The 18,606-nt window shown below is 32.1% G+C and overlaps 1 protein-coding gene across 3 annotated transcripts in view; it reads right to left on the bottom strand.

The window, feature by feature from the left end:
* Positions 1 to 1,173: 1,173 nt before the first annotated feature.
* LOC114326943 (guanine nucleotide-binding protein G(o) subunit alpha) overlaps positions 1,174 to 18,606 on the bottom strand; it is a 395,605-nt gene continuing 378,172 nt past the window's right edge. For all 3 annotated transcript variants that reach the window (XM_028275419.2, XM_028275417.2, XM_050658303.1), the window contains 2 exons: positions 16,904 to 17,057; positions 1,174 to 9,534 (listed from right to left, as the gene is read on the bottom strand). In XM_028275419.2, the coding sequence (XP_028131220.1) occupies positions 9,347 to 9,534; positions 16,904 to 17,057 (342 nt within the window). In that variant the 3' untranslated portion in view covers positions 1,174 to 9,346. The remainder of the gene's footprint in view (positions 9,535 to 16,903; positions 17,058 to 18,606) is intronic.

The following is an 18,606-nucleotide window of genomic DNA, read 5'->3' as shown; positions in this document are numbered from 1 at the left end:
ATTAATGGCTTTTTCACGGGAAACACAAATTCATAGATTACGGTACCAGATAAAGGGCCAGCCTCTTTATGTCAATAAATTAGTCTTCAATTTAAAACCACAGACATGTGTTTTTAGTTCAGCCACAGCAGTCTGTCGCAAGCCCTCGAAGAATAACATCCCCTTTTCTCTTCGAGAATTAGGAACGCCTCTTTTTACCGAAATAAATAAATATATTGTTGACAGTTCGTTGTTTTACACTTATTTTAATTTCATGTAATTGTTTCCTTAAACCACCACGGAACACCTGTTTATGTTATATTTGTTATGGTTTATCTTGTGGCTCTATTTTATCGAATAGAAATAAAATGTAAAAAAAATCGGTTTTGTGCGGTAGGATTAGAACAGACAAAGCTGAAATAGAAAAACTCCGACAAGTATGATTTTTTCATCCAGTGTTACCTGATTGCATTGCCCTTTTACGAACAAATTCAAGGGACATACTGTTGCGGACAATGTTGCTGAGATATATATTGCTGAGCACCTACTGCATTCAATGTTGTCATCAATGAATGGGCTATTGTTGCCAGTTTAGAAGTCACATTAATATTGCTCGTTTAGAACCACCTTTAAGTTGAATGTTGCACCTTATTATAAGTCAAACATCCAAATAGTACGAGATTGTACTTCAGAATCACTACCTTCATAAGTTAGTTAATTAAAATTACATTTGTATTTAATTTTAGAATAGGAGAACACATTGATAACAGGTTGCCAGTCAAAAAGTGGCCGCAAATAGTTTTAATTAAATTAATGGTAATTTATTTTTGAAAAAAAAAATCGTTCATGGCATAGATCCATGTCTTTTTATATCGTATTTACTTAAAGCGATTTTTTTTTAATACGATGATATAACAAATGAAAGAGAGTTAGCGCGCAACTTGAATTCTGAATTTGCTCGCATGTGCCATCAAACATTGTCAACCTTGTCAAACCAGTGGCGTTGCGCCCTTCAATCTCATAGGTATATAGCAGTGCTTTTAGCGGATAATAATTATGTGATGTTTGTACTCTCAGATGATATCAAATTGTGCTTGTTTTCTGAGGACTGACTTGAGAATGTAAAATATAAATAGCATGGTACATTTCTTGAAAGCGATTTTTTTTTCGTTTTGCGCTATGAATCAAACAAAGTTTGGTAAAATCATAGAAATTTCCTGTTTATTACTTTATTCAGTATACAAAGATTTTCGCCTATATAATTAATAAATAAAGTCATCTGCATGCTATTTTGAGCTGAAAGTATTAATTTTGGTTCTGGTGTATACTCATATAGGTACATATTTGTAAAAATATTTGGTAATAAATCTAATAAAGTTAGTTTTAATCTTAATAAAATTATATAAACATAAATAACATTACTTAGACTTACAAAAATACTTTAAAAGAAAACAAATAACTTACAAAAAAAATTAATACATGATAATTTGGTATAGGATAACACTTTTTTGGATTGATCGGATATCTTTTGCTAAAATGGCAAAGCTAGACAACGGTAAATTATAAAAAGTAGCCCAAAGTAATCGAAAAAAGTGTTGTTAACCATACCTAACTAAAGATTCGCTAGAAAAGGAACCGATCATTGTGGTGATGTGGTAACAAAAAGATCACACGTTGTTTTCTAACATAGATATACAAGTTATCGCAAAATAATTTCACTTCTAATAACCGCTAAAAGTTCCTATCATTAATATATTACAACTTAATTTGTAAAATTTGATAAATAAGCGTGGTAGTCTTAGGTTTTTTAGCATTAATCGTCTTCAAGCATTTGTCCCAGTAGTATTTTATTACGCAGGTCTCTCTTATCCATAGAAACTATGCTCTTATCTAGTACAGCCAATAGTAATATTTTTAGGTTATGTTTGTAGTATCTCACAAATAAAATCCATTAACTTTATTTATTGATTGCACTGAGACCAGCAAATGCTTCCAAGCATATTTTGGTAGTCTTAGTTTTTTTAGCATTGATCGTCTTCAAGCATTTGTCCTAGTAGTATTTTATTATGCAAGTCTCTGTTATCTAAATAGTACAGTCAATAACAAAATTTTTATTTTATGCTTGTAGTCTCTCACAAATTAAATCGATTGACAGTTATTTATTGATAGCCCTGAGACCAGAAAATGCTTGCAAGCATATTTTTAAATTTTCGAGTAACACTTTAATTTATTTTAGTAAATTCGAAATGCTTGTTATGCTAGTAAATTATTAGCTTGTTTGAAAATATTCATTAAGGTTGATCCAACTCATGGATGTAATGATTTTAGTAGATTTTTTTTCATGTTGTTCGTACAAGAATGTTTTTGATAAGCACATAATAATCAATAGTATATATTAATTTTTATGCTTTGTAAAGGAATATTCTTTAGTTTTCAACTATAATATCAAGGAATATAGACGCAAATTTCTAAAATTTATAATAAGAGATAATGTTTAGAAATACTCACCGACAATTGTACTCTGTCATTTGTACCTATTATTGTATGTTGCATTGTACTCGAAGTCATAAACTTCGAATACTTACAATGCAACGTACAATACAAATGAAGGATCAGGGGGAAGAACGATGAATGTCTATCTAGAAGCATTTTCGGTAAAATGAGAAATAAAGTTACATATTCATTGTTTTCCCCCTTGCGTTCAATCTTATGACGTCTTTTTAAGTCGATTCTCATCGTTATTTCCCCTTGGTCATTCACAGGTTAATAGTACTCTTTCTAAGATAACAGATTGCACAAAAATCGCAAAATGACCAAAAATTGACATTCATCGTTTTTCCCTCTGACCTTTCAAATGACCCGCGTCGTAAAAACTGTGCTATCAATAATTTTCAAACCGATTATAGTAATATAGTTGGGATCGTGACCATTAATAGGTTTGTTCCAACACAACGAAAACCGTCCTGAAACGATCACGAAACTGCGCGCAGATAGCAAAATAATACGTTCCATCGGTTATTTTGTTTACTGCGCAGTTTCGTGATCGTTTCATGACGACTTTTCGTTGTGTTGGAACAAACCTTATATATTTTAGTGAACTTATTACCTACAGCATTAACACTTTTTTACAAAGAATTCTGAATTAAATTAACCTCACTTGTTTTATAAAGAATAGGGCTGTTCATTGTTGCTCATTTGTTTCGAACACTTGATCTGTGACGTAAAATATATTTACGTCATATGTCATTGGTCTATGTAATTGGGATATACCAATGATGTATGACGTATACATATTATGTAATATGTCATAGATAAAGTGTTCAAAACAAATGAGCACCGATGAATAGCCCTATATGGTATTCAAATAACAATAACATTACCAGTCCCTTTTCAGCGAAAGACAATAAATGCAATCTCTTCTAATGGCACAAATTCTTTTACACAAAATTAACACTAACTGATTAACTACAAATTTTTCCTTCAGACAAAAAAAAATAAATGTTAAAATGTGTTTCAAGTTTTTGTACAATGTTGATAAATCCAGCGGTTAAAATGTGCGCGTATGTTCAACATATTGTGCATTCATTTTGATAAAAACATTAAATGGTAATTATAACTGATTTCGAGTTCAAAAAATTGTAGACCTTCCATTAAGCACAAAGCTACTTACTTAGTTTTTCCAATTTTGGAAAAAATACGGCGAATACCCCAGCAATTTTAATTCCATTTGCGTTATAATTTAAAAAATAATCAAACAGTTATTTTCTCTAGTAAATAACTGTAGAAAACGGTTTGACGCATGTGCATGAACGATTTGCACGCGCGCCTAAACTTTTGATAAAGTTGCCGTTTTTTGAACTCTACTTCCTACTTAATATTGCAAAATTATAAATGTTTCTTTAGTTCATTATTCATTCCCGAGAGTATTTTAAGTTACCGTACTAGAGAGTAAATTAAAATTACACTCCTACAGAGAAACTGTTAAAATGTTTAACTTTTTTCACTATCTAACTTGTTATACCTATCTATACGTTCCCATGTCTAGAATCATATTTTATTGTTGATGCTCAAACAAACTACTGCTTTTATACACTGCGCGTCATTAAAAAGAGGCTGTTCAATTTTCACATGTCAAAAATATTATTATATTTTTTACTGTGTTTAATCTCTTATTAAAACCCTTAACCTTAAATAAAACTCAAGCCAGCCCTGTTCAATAGTACCATTTTATCCCTCATATTTCTTACCCTCTCTCCTCATCCCTTACAGACAGACAATATACTTGGATTCGCGACAGGAGAAATCCATCTCTTTATCATCAGCCGTTCGAGGGTCAACAAGTACCGCAACGAGGGTGCAATTTCTCTCTTCGCCACGATCTTTCGACGGATCAAGTCGGTACCGCTCATCTCTTGACGATACATCTCATCAATCTCTTTGTTACTCTCAACCACAGTATGGAACCTCTTTATACTGTGCTCTCAACCGTTAACCGAAACGAACAATAGCAATACGTGCACGAACAGTATTCACGAGTGACGGCATACATCAGCGCGGCAATCAAAATTCAATTCGTGTGTGACCACGGCTCTAGTGATCTACAACGTTTCACAACTTGGTAAGACTTTATTATACTATGAATATTGTCTGTATAAAACCTTATATTTTATATTTTCACCTGAACCTAGCAATCCTAACTACAGTCCACACCCACTGAAAGTATATTCATATTCTCACATATGTACAAATTATCGTACAGAGGGCACATACAATTTTTCAATAATTTTAAGTTTATGAAATTTATTATATGTAACTAAACTCCCACAATCCAGAAACACTTTCAGGCACCCTTAAACGATGGCGATGGGTCATTTAAGAGTAATAAGTTCACATAATTGATATCAGTTTTAAGACTTCGCAGAATGCACCTTTTGTTTGTACGTTGTTTTTCTTGGAATAGGGCTGTTCTGTTTTTCAAGAATCATTCAAGAGTGAACTTGTGCAATTTTTAAATTTAAAACTATGCTCGAGAGATTTGCTAGATCTGTTCAAATTGTTATTTTGATTGATAATGGAATAAATCAAAGAGAAGTGGCCAGACAGGTTTGAGTCACTCGTTGTATGGTCCAAAAAATATACGAACGATTCGTAGTGACTGGATCTCACGAATGGCGACCAGGATCAGGCGCAAGAAGAATCACGACGGCTAGAGAAGACCGTTCGAATCCTTACTGCTAGAGTAATCCAAAACCGTTTTCAAAATGCTCATGGGTGACATTAAGCACTTCTACAGTGAGAATAAGGTTGATAGAATTTGGTCTAAGGGCTATCGCTGCCCAGCAGCAGCACTTTATTTCATTCGAAAGGCGTACTGATCTCGTGTTTATTGATAGAGGAGTGCTGAATGCTCACCGATACATTATCGAAATTCTAGACGAGCATGTAATGCCTTTTGTTGGATTTGTGGGCGAAAACTTTATTCTTATATCTGTAAACCGTCGATATGCCAAAAATGAATTGGCCGGTTTAAAGCCCAGATTTGAACCCGATTGAGCATGTTTGGGACCAACTCAAACGAAGAGTAAAAAACAGAATACCTGCTCCAATAAATCGTGAGCAGCTTCGGTTGGCGCTCATGGAAGAATGAGAAGCTTTTCCTCAAGACAACATCCATAATTTGATCAATTCAATGCCAAGTCGAATGAGGAGTTTAATTCAAGATAGAGGTGGTATACAGGATATTAAAAATCACGACTTTATGGTAATTTTTATAAAGAAAACAGAAAAAATTTACAATGTTAATTATTAAAATTTTCCGTTAAAATCATCAATTTGGGAGAAGTGTTTTTTTGACATTTGGTATTTAAGAAATGGTTGCATAATGCTTTAGAACGTATTCTGAAACATTACACAAACATCTAATGACAATCAATTTCTTGTAATGTTTTAAAAAATGCCAAAAATTCTAGGTGGCCTCTATTTAATGACGCGCAGTGTACAGTACAACAAACAAAACTCCGTTTTTGGAAGTTTTAAAACTAGAGAAATCCCTATTGAACGCATCGTTTGATGAGCATTTGTGAACGCAGGTAAGAATCCACTAGATGGCGCTAAAATTAAGCTAACTGTCAGGACAATGATAAATTTTTAAATTACAAAAATCACACTGCAGCATAGTTTGTCATTTTTACGATGTTTTTAATTTTTACACACAAAATAGAATTAAATTTGCTGTGTTTTCGCTTTCAGAACATCCATCATGATTTTTACAATCTAATAATTATTCAACTGATCTTCATTTAACAAAAAGAACACATTTTCAACATCTCACTCAACTTTGGTACAGTTCTGTGCTACCCCATTTTATCCACCCTTTAAGAAAAGTGATGCAATTCATCAAAAGTTGGAGAGTATGAGGCGTTCAAAAAAAGGGCCATTCTGTATCAGACAGATCAGAATCAAACAAAAATATTTATCGCTGGTACAAAAACTATGTTTCAATTTAGTTTTAAACTAATTAACCAAAGTTTAAATTTAAATTGTTTGTAAATTTGGCCGATTGTTTGATTTGATAGGAACACAAGATCCCAAAATTTCTTCGTAAATGCAAGCTTGCCGTACTTACTTCGAATAAGCGTTACCTCGAAATAAGCATTTTAAAAAGATCATTATGTAAATGAATGCCATTTTAATATCGTTTAAACTATATTAACTGTTTTATATTTTCCTTAATCTTAATATAAAATACTTCAAATTTTAAGGTAGTCAATTCGAATACATGACTTGTCTTTTTAGGTTAAGTGAGGTTATGTTTAAAGTTATAAAATCAGCTTTAAATAAAAATTCGCAATTTCGTTTAATTGAACAAGTTTTGCTGGCTTTATTTTCTGCAATTTTTATAGTGGTAATCTTTATTTAATATTTATATGTAGATTTTGACATTATTGAGTGAATACGTTAGGATACTTTCAAGTGCGACAGGTAGGGTCTCTCTTTAAGAGAATTATCACAAACTGTCTAGTTGGCAGCTTCTAGAAGTGCACTTCATTAAACCTTTACCAGCTTACCATATTAGCTTAATACTTGAATATAATGGAACGACAACACCAATATGTGCTCATAAAGAGTTTAGCATTGAGAAATAAAAAATTATTTTTTAAAAACTTTGTACATAGATGTAAACAAACCTCTTAATAATAAAAATCATTAGCTTTATCATGAAATTTGTCGTGATGTTTTTTGTTAGATTATGGACCAACGCTCCTAATGCGCTTATCAATGTAGCTATGATACTATAATGTTATTTATAGTATCATGGCTAGTTAGTATTTGTAATGTACAATACTTTTTAAATCCCACTTAAAATTAGGTATCATCGTTCCATTTCCATTGTTTAGCTCCATACTATAAAGAAGTTTAGTTCTTTGAAGGTAACATTGTATGACTAGATATGTTATGTTAACAACTCTTATTGGTATATTCTAAAACAATCGCTACGCACATTAGAAAATCGTCTAAATGTTTTACAATTTTCACAAATGGAAAATTTAGAATTTATCTGAAGGAGAGAATATATTAATGTAGACTTATATACAGGGTGTCCCAAAAGTAGCGAGACGGTCGAATATTTCGCGAAATGAACATCCTATCGAAAAAGTGAAAAATACTTATTATATAATTATTTTTCAAAAATCTGTCGAGTGATACCAGACGCGGCCCCCCACTCCACCCTTAGAGGTGGGGTGGGAGGGTAACTTTAAAATCTTAAATAGGAATCTCCATTTTTTATTGCAGATTTGGATTCCTTACCTAAAAATAAGTATACTGCCCCAAGGCCTTATCCTTAGGGATTATATCCATCCTTTGGATTTCATAATTAATTTTACAATGTAAAACATTTAGTCAACATTTAAAAGGTTTTAACCTATGTATTTTTGGGTGGCTCAGCATGTCAAGCCTGTAACACTGATGATGCTCTTTTTAGAGAGCCAAAACGTTCTGTGATATTTGTAGCCCTTTTAAGGGGTTTTAAATAAATATACATTTTATAAAGGAAATTTTTCATTCAATTCATTTGTAATTATTGGTATACAGCCAGTTACAGGAAGTTCTTCCTTGTGGAAAAATAAGTAACTTTTATTCGAGACATTTTTGGATAGATGACCCCATAATCGCAAAAAACGATTTAGTCTGATACACTAAGTAAATTATAGAAACGGCCTAATATCTCGAGAAATACACTTCCAAATGAAAAACCAAAAAACATGTGTTTAATATTTTTCAAAATCCTATCGAATAATACTAAACACAGCCGCCCCCCATCACAAGGAGGTGGGGTGGGGGTAACTTTAAAATCTTAAATAGGAACCCCCGTTTTTTATTGCAGATTTGGATTCCTCGTGAAAAAAATATGGAATATTTATTCGAGGCATTTTTTAGAATTGTTGATAGATGGCGCTGTAATTGGAAAACTAAGATTTATTAGCGCCGTCTATCATCAATTTTAACTATTTATAATGTTAATTGTAAAAATGCCACAAGAAAATAGCTTCAGAACAACATCTATCATCAAATTTAAAATTTCTCGAATAAATGTTACTAACTTTCTTAGGAGGTATTCAAATATAATGGGGTTCCTACTTAAGATTTTAAAGTTACCCCTACCCCACCTCCATGGGATGCAGTGGGGGGTCGTGTTTAGTATTATTCGATAGGTTTTTGAAAAATATTACACATGTGTTTCTTGGATTTTCATTTGGGAGTGTATTTCTCGAGATATTAGACCGTTTCTATAATTTACCTAGGTTATCTCTTATCAGGATAAATAATTTTTTCCGATTACAACGCCATCTATCCACAATTCGAAAAAATGTCTCGAATAAAAGTTACTTATTTTTGAGTAGGCAATCCGACTCTGCAATAAAAAATGTGGGTTTCTATTTAAGATTTTAAAGTTACCCTCTACCCAACCTCCAGGGTGTGGAGGGGGTGTCGTGTTGGTGTCATTCGATAGATTTTTGAAAAATATTGAAAACGTATTTTCCAGTTTTTTGGTCTGATGTATATTTTGCGAGATATTCGACCGTTCCGCTACATTTGGGACACCCTATATATTACATTTTTATAATTCCGAAAAGTTTAAGTTTTCACACGGTATTTTTACGAGTTACATCACCAGTAAACTAAATATTATTTTTCTAGCATAACTTTTTTATATGCCCTATATTCTAAAAGTCTAGATATTTTGCAATTAATCTTTTCTATCTGACACAGAACGACCCGTAGAGAACAAAAAAAACACATATGTATATATATACCGGGTGTATCACCTTGTCACTGTGAGAAGAGGAATAATTACAAATGTTGCTTAATAGAGGCCGCAGTTGCGCAGATTATTCGCGATGATAACGTCAGTGACTGCGTCAAAGACGAATTGGATGTTATGCGTGTCTGTTGCGCATGTCATGTGGCAGTAAATTTCTTTGGTTGTCGATTTATTTTTCGCTTCAAATTGGGCTTGAATGTACGCTGCGGCTTCTCCGTATTCTTGCGCACCTACAACAAAATAATTTATGTAATTTTATACAAATATTTTAAAATCAAAATAAAATTTAAAAAACCAGACGTTCTCAAGCTGTTATAAAAAATATATTATATAAAAAGTGTATATGTATGGATATCATGTACAGGGTGAGGCAGATAAAGGGCCTATTAGAAATATCTCGAGAACTAAAGCTAAGAGAATGTTGAAAATTGGAATACAGGGGTTTTGAGGTATGAACTATTTAATGAAAATATTTTCTTCTCTTTGCTACTTCCGGTTATACCGGAAGTTGATTGTAACTTCGTTTTTTTAAATGGGACACCCTGTATATTTTTACATTTTTGGATTCTCCTCGATTTCTTCTTTCTTAAAATATAAGGTTTTGTAATATTATACAGGATAGGTTAAAAGATAATTACGTTTCCTTATTAATTTCGTAGCAACATTAACACCCTGTAGGATTGTAGTAGATTGGCATAATAAACTATATTAATGTTCAAATGATTTTTAATATAGTCTACTATTGTTAAGAGTTATTGGTATAGTTAAATTTTTAATTTTAGTATACAGGGTTGGTCGAAACTCGGAATGAGTATTTTCTGAGTTTTTTTTTTAAATGGAACACCCTGTATTTGAGTATTGTAATGAAATGTTATTTTATGGTACTTTTTAATTTCTTAAGCATTCCCTATACCTAACTCCTTTAATTTGTGAGTTATTGGTGATTAAACCAAACATTAATTGTAACACAAAATAGGTGAAATTGTATTAGGTTGGCCGTGAAAATATTCAGTCACAAATAATTTTTTGGAAATAAATACATATTAATCTATACTGACACTTAAAATTGCCAATAGTGGTTGAGGTATCAAAATACCATCGAAGTTAAGATTGTTGGTGCGATTAACAATTAAGCACAAACTAAAGCAGTTAGGTATAGGTAATGCTTAAGAAGAAAAAGTACCATGAAATATAATTTCATTGCAATACTAAAATATAGGGTGTTCCATTTAAGAAAACTCAGAAAATACTCATTCCGAGTTTCGACCCACCCTGTATACCAAAATTAAAAATTTAGCTACACTAATAATTGGTAACAATAGTAGACTATATTAAAAATCATTTGAACATAAATAGAGTTTACTATGTCAAACTACTACAATCCTACAGGGTGTGAATATTGCTACGAAATTAATAAGAAAACGTAATTATCTTTTAACCGACCCTGTATAATCTGACAAAACCTTATATTCTAAGAAAGAAAAAATCGAGGAGAATCCAAAAATGTAAAAATATACCCATTTAAAAAAACGAAGTTATAAGCAACTTCCGGTATAACCGGAAGTACCAAATAGATGAAAATATTTTCATTAAATAGATCAGTCTTCAAAACCCCCTTATTCTAATTTTCATAATTCAGTTGTCTTTAGTTCTCGAGATATTTCTAATAGGCCCTTTATCTGCCTCACCCTATATAGTACTGTATATGTATACCACAAGGTGACACATGCGTTTCGATTTTTCCCATGACGCTAAATAGGATTTCGAGCCCGTACAAAAACATCATACCGAGCGATAAGAAGTATTCACTTCAAAACACTGCTCGGGTAAATGTAACTACAATATTTTTGATCCAGTGATCGTTCAAAAGGTACATTGATTCAACATTAAATTATTTACATGACAATGCTCAAGATTTCGAGCTCATAAAACTACGGTATGATTACATACAGATATTTGATAGTTGTATGTGATACATTAATGTTGTCACAAGCCACAAGTAAACATGATCCCAAAAGTTAACAAATTTTTCGTCTAAATTCGGTTCTAAATATGTATGTACTTTCTGTACGTGTAAATAACATTTATGTTGCCTACATAAAATTACATTACATTACATTAGAATTACATTAGAAGAGAAAAAATTAACAAATTTTTCGTCTAAATTCGGTTTTAAAAAGGTATGTACTTTTCTGTACATAAATAACGTTTATGTTGCCTACATAAAATTACATGAAATTACATTACATTACATTAGAATGGAGATCAACCATCCTAATACCTCTCTTTAAAAAGGGAGACAAATCGGACCCTGAGAATTACACAGTAATTAATTTATTAAACACAACATTAAAATTAACAACCTAAGTGATGACAAACAAACTAAATGAAATTATAACATTAGCAGAAGAATAACAAGATTTTAGGTCGGGAAGATCATGCACCGACGCTAACTTACTTTTTAAGTACCTAATATTGTAGAATGTACTAACTATATTCTCATAGCAATTAGAATATGTAAATCTAATATATTAGTAGAACCTAGGATGAGATTGGGTGGTGCTGAAAACATACTTGTGAGAAATATAGCACATCATTGGAATATTCTTCCCATATACTAAAAATATGTGCGGTAGTACATTCTAAGTATATAAATAGAAGGTTTATAGCACTTCATGGGAATGTTCTAAAATGTATATTCTTGGTATATACTGAAAAGAAGTGCGGTAGTACATTCTAAATTCTAAGTATATAAATAGAAGGTGTATAGCACTTCCTGGGAATGTTCTATTAAGTATATTCTTGGTATATACTGAAAATAAGTGCGGTAGTACATTTTAAGTACCTATATAAATAGAACGTTTAAGTACTGTAATGTAGTATATACTCAGCATCTGCTCTGCACATTCGCAATGGTAATTACGTATATTCCCAGCATATACTTTTTCTGAAAAGTATGTTCTATGAATCTACTAAGAACATGAAATTGTTATGTGGGCTATATTTATAATGAAGCAAGTTTCACCGGCATATTTATGTTTCGTGAACCTTAAGAAGGTATTTGACAGGGTCAAATTAAAGGACTTTATCCATTTATTATACGCCAAAGAGGTACCTCTATGAATAATTAAAATGATCGAAAATATCTAACAGAAGAACACAATAAACGTAAAAGTAGAAGAACTAATTTGTCCAATTGAATCTGGTAATAAGATAAGGCAGGGGGATTCCGTGAGTCCTCTATTGTTCAACCTGATCAGGGATAAAATAATAAAAAAAAGTAAGAACTAAAAAATGATACCAAATGGACGAAAAAACTTTAAATATTCTGCTATGCAGACGATGCAATACTCTCAATCTCTCAAAGTGAAGCTAATGATACAACGTATGCTGCACCAATTTGATATAAGCGTCAGAAAAATTTAACATATTACTTTCCTCAAAATGCCAAAATGCATGGTTATAACAGCAAATTTACTAAGATGTATATTAGAGCTGGAGGATCCGATAATAGAACAAGTGATGGAGTTTAAATATCTAGGCATCACAACATCTAGCTGTGGAAAGCTCCAAACAGAAGGGGAAGATCAAGTGAATAGAGCAAACAGAGCCATAGGTTGCATGAATGAAGCAATATACAGAAATAAAAATATCGGAAAAGAAATGAAAGGTAGAATTTACAAAGCAGTCATCAGACCAATAATGCCAGTACAGTAAAACCTCCGTTAACCGAAATAATTGGGGGAGCGGCCGTTTCGGATAACCAGAAATTCGATTAAAAATTACATTGTTTTTTGTATTCTTCTTGTATCAAATGACATAGAATTCGTGGTCAAACGAATTGTTGTATATTATTTAGTTGCATTATTTAGTTGTGTATTAAAGTAATGTTTACGATGTTGACAAATTAACATCGAATTGTTTCCATTTTACGATAAAAATTTACTTTTTGACCACATTATTGAAACTGTCAGCCGTTTCGGTTAAACGATGTTTCGGTTAAACAGGTTTCGGTTAACGGAGGTTTTACGTTTACTTTACGAGTATACAGTACGTAAATCGTTCAGCTGGACATAGGGAATATACATTGAGAGAATTGTGGCAACTGCGCTAACTTGTGTTAGTTGAAGTTGAAACTTCTGTTCGAGTACAAGTTTTTGGTGCAATAGAGCTGTCAGAAATAATAGAATGAGTGAGTTTTGAAGCAAGGCTGTCAACAAATAAATCAAAAACAAAGTTTATGATCAAGTTTTACTTAAACTTTTAAACTATTTTTTATTTAAAAACTAATTTCAAAACTGAAACAGTTTTCCCATTCCCTTAGGCGAAAAATATTTAGTTACTACATTGTCATATTTTGACGTTTATTTGTGTCAGTAGAAATGATTTGTCAATTTTGAAGTTAACGCCCCTTAATGCTAACAACCATATTGTCATCGAGAGAGCTCAGTTGCCACAGTTATCTCAATATAATACAATGTATGAATATATGTATCTAAATATATACAATGTATGTTCCCTATGTCCAGCTGAATGATTTACGTACTGTATACCAATAAACCAGAGAGGACAAAAATAATGCTAGAAATGCCTTTTGTGCTTTTTTCCAATGTCAACTATCTCAATGCAAATTATATTGACAATGTACTAATAGCAACTTGCAAAGCAAATACATAGGTAAAATATTACCAATTAAACTAAATTTATGGAGTTCCTTATAAGTTATTCTAATCGCATCAGAATCTTGATTTAAGATCTAAATTGTGTTGCGTAAATGCCTTATCTTTTGGCCTTTTACCAAACTAAGCTTAAATTTGAGATGGATGGTTGGCGAACATGCAATATTTAAATCAAAAATGTGTTCATGGGAGTGAATAGTTCTTGATAATAAGTGTGTAAGGGTTCTATGGCACCATTAAATAAAGCAATTATTATGTAAATATTTCTGTGGGTTACGTAGTCAAATAAAAGGGGATTTATATTGTCACTAGAAATTACAGAAAAATTCTAAGGGCATAACACAATAATTAATATGTATATAGTTATATACCATCTCTAGTATTGTTCAAAAGTAAGAATTATGAATTCTGAATCTAAGGGCAGATTGCAATTGCGCGCAGCGGTCAGAAAGGAGGAAGACCTAACTCTTCGGTCCAAACCTAACTTACGGGTATTACAGTGAGAGAACCGCAGGAGGTATTTGACCGCTGCGCGCAATCACAACCCACCCGAATCTAATTGAGTCTGTACTGTTACAGAATACCGAAAGAATAAAAATATTTTAATGTTACATGGTTAACTTGTACACTAAGCGTCAAAATTAACGCACCATCTTAAAAATGGGACATTTTTGATGTCTCGTATTTCCTAAACCTGTGATCCGATTTGAGCGATTTTTTTAGTATCTTATAGCTTTATTCTTCAAGAATATTGATGCAATAATATTATTGCCAAACAGGTAAGTGTCATTGTATACCGGGTGTAACAACGATAGTGTGTTTTTTCCTCAAAGTTTGGAACACCCTGTGGAATATTCTAGCATATATAAAATATTGAAATTAAAACTTAACTGTAGCCTTAGGCTTTTTTAACATTTTGCTTTTTGATTCATTCGCTTATGTTGTTATAATAAAAAAGTTAGTTACTTTAACAACTAGCAATACTTATGATTCATCAATACAGGGTGTTTCTAAATAAGTGCGACAAACATTAAGGGATAATTCTGCATGAAAAAATAATGACCGTTTGCTTTATAAACATATGTATGACTTCTCATTTCTCTCTAATAGATGTCGCTGCCGATAATTTAATTTAAAACTTGTATAAACTTTTGTTGGGTGCATAAAAATTTTAACTTCCTGTATATGTATATACTATTCTGGATGGTACTTAGTGCCTATCTAAAATTTAACACGCTTGATCTCTGTTATCTGTGCTTAAGGATTTTTTCCATTAATGCTGTTAACATTGGGTTAAATTTGCCGGTTAAAATTGGTTATTTTGAGATAGATAGTTTCCAGCTTTTGAGCGATCCCATCTTACATCCATTAATTTTCCCATTAAAACAGTGTTGTGCAACAACGGTTGACTGGTTCAGCAAAAATGACATAACACAATTTTCTTCGTAAATTAATGGCTCTAATAAAATTTAATTGCATTCCATTGGCGCCTTCAAAGGCAGATGTTATTTAATCAATTTATTTAATTGCGACATAATTACTTAGTAAATATCTCTCTTAAGGAAGTAGATTAATTAAAAGAGTAGTATTTCTTAACTGACTTTCAATATTTTCTTTTCTTAGTTTTAAAATACGGTGCTAGTCAAAAGTTCGGTCTCCCCTCGTATCTTTTGAATGGTTATACTTATAATAGTGAAATTTGGAGGGAGGAAATAAACAGACGTAGGCTTCTCAACTATAGTCGGAAAAATGAAAGATTACCCATGAACTACCACACCAATCACTTATTTTGTATTTGCTGCCAAAATAAGTGATTGATGTGATCGTTCACGGGTAATTTTTAATTTTTCTGACTGTAGTCATAACAAATGGCGTTACAATGCCACTGTGACAGATAATTTTAAATGGAACCTTATGACAAGTGATACCTCGTTTGAAAGGTAGGTATTGAAAATAGTTGTTCAGTCATAGTAGTTTTGTTTGAGTTTAAGCTCATGTTGATGAATAAATTAAATAAATAGTAAAATTGTAGTTTCTCGTTTAATTAATAAATATTTAAGAACCAGTTCTTATAGGAAGTGTTCAAAATGTGCTCCATCTACTTGCTGACAGTAATGCATCCTATTTCTAAACTCTTGTCGTACTCGTTCAAATGTGTCGGGGGAAATTGCTCTACAATCTTCAACAATTCGTTGTTTCAAAATGTCAATACTGTCGGGTGCTGTAGCGTAATCCTTAGATTTCAAGTGCCCTCACAGAAAAAAATCTAATGGTGTGAGGTCCGGTGACCCAGCTGGCCATTCTATCGAACCTCGTCGTCCAATAGATCTACGACCATATTCCTCACCTAGGTAACGTCTTACTGCACCATAATGGTGTGCAGGAGCACCATATTGTTGAAACGTTATTTCCAAGTTGCAGAATTCATCTGGATTATCTTGCAGTATTTCAAATATTAACGGCTCAATTGCATTTTGTAACATCTCCAGATACACTTCACCAGTTTACCAGTTTTCACTTCACCAGATACACTTCACTGAGAAAAATAGGACCAACTAAGTGGTTTCCGAAAATACCTGCCTAAACATTTACTTTTTTCGGAAATTGAGTATGTGTTTTATGAAAGACGTGAGGATTTGTGTTACTCCAATACCTCACAATGTGTGTGTTGATATTTACATTGAGAGAAAAAGTACATTCGTCACTAAAACAAATTGTTTTTATGTAATCTGGCTGTTTGTTAATTTTGATTTTTTTATACATGCAAACTTAAAGGCTCAATTACAGGGGGTGAGTTTACTATTGTAGCTAACTAGCTGGGTTGTAAAAAGCCGGCTACAGTATATTTTCCGAATTTGAAGAAAATCTAGGGAATACCTAGTATCTAAATATCACACAAAAAAACATAAATTTTAATTACCTGCGTATTCAGGAAAGCATATCGTTAAAGGCGATTTCCTAATTTTTTCTTCGAAAAGATCTTTTTTGTTGAGGAAGAGAATAATGGAGGTATCTGTGAACCATTTATTGTTACAGATAGAGTCAAACAGTTTCAAACTCTCTTGCATACGGTTCTGAAAAAGAAAATTGAATTAATGATTAAACCCAAAAATAGATTGATGCGATTTGTGCCTTATGACTTTTACTTGTTTGGTAAGTGAGAAGCAAAGATATATGTCAAATCGTTCTATCTTTAAGATTGTCCTTCGACCTACCTATAACAAATATATTGTCTTATCTAGAAACTATGGATTATTTAAAAATTAAAAAGGTTAATTTTAAAAACTTGATTTACATCTGTAATAATTACCTACTAGAAATCTAGTCAGATTTGTAAGTGAAAAAATAAAAAAGAAAAAAAAACGAATTTACAACAAATAAAAAAAATATTTTGTTTTTTTGAAGATTGTCGAATGACAGTCATAATTTGTTTTTTAATTTGTTGTTATAAATGAGTAAAAAGTGGGTCTTCATTCTAATATTAACCGCCTCATTTTAATTTTCCTCTCTAGACTAAAACTAATAATTCACAAACGACAGGAATATGTTCGAGCGTTGATATATGTAAACACATTATTGAATATAGAATTATGATTATTTTTATATTGAGAGTTATTTTATTTATTTATACAAAATTAAATGGATTAAATGGATGATAGCGTATTTGATCTTTTTACAGATGTTGGGGAATGTAAAGTAAATGCATATTAATAACACTGTTTGGTTTTGTACCACAAATCTGTAAAAACATATCTGCAGTTTGTCTCTTTTTCATAAAACTACTTTTATGAAAATGAAGTCATTTCTTTGCAATACTCAACTCAGTTTAGAACTAATGCAAAGAATGGTTAAGTGCTATGTTTGGTCTGTACTTTTGTATGGTGCCGAAGTGTGGACGCTAAAAGTATCGATCATGAACAGAATTGAAGTATTGGAAATGTGGATTCATCGACGGATGCTGAAGATACCTTGGACGACAAGAAAAACTAATGAAGAAGTACTAAGCAGGGTCAACAATGATAGAGAATTGCTAAAGACTGTTAAACACCGGAAAATGCCCTATCTGGGACATATAGTGGGGAGAAATCGATATAAAATATTACAACTGATCCTTAAAGGCAAAATAGAGGGCCGTAGAGGTGTAGGAAGAAAACAACTTTCTTGGTTAAAGAACATTCGTGAATGGACTCAGATATCAAATGCAGGGACAATTATTCCGTATTGCAGAAAATCGAGAAGCCTTCGCAATGGTGATCACCAACGTTGGATAATTCTGATATGGCACGTGAAGAAGAGGACGATCTTTCTCGCTTGCTCTAGCTAGATGCATTGTACACGAATTGAACACGAATATAGTTAGTAAGTCTACACACACATTTAAATGCTAAAAATTGGTAAATACACATTATTATTTACAATAAACATGGACGAGTAACAAGTTCGGTACTACATATCGAAAAAGGGCATGACCATTTATTCTCAATACTAAATGTAGATTACTCTAAAGTGAATAGTTTTTCGGTTAAAAGGTGCAGAATAAAAGACAAAGATATCGGCTACTTTATCCTTTATCAGAAGACGTTTCTTGTACTTCTCGGTACACATCCTCAGTTCGTCTACAAA

The sequence above is a fragment of the Diabrotica virgifera genome, chromosome 1 (genome assembly GCF_917563875.1).
Source record: "Diabrotica virgifera virgifera chromosome 1, PGI_DIABVI_V3a".
Classification (NCBI taxonomy): Eukaryota; Metazoa; Arthropoda; class Insecta; order Coleoptera; family Chrysomelidae; genus Diabrotica; species Diabrotica virgifera.
The sequence above is the reverse complement of the archived record's forward strand: the minus strand, read 5'-3'. Positions and strand labels throughout refer to the sequence as shown.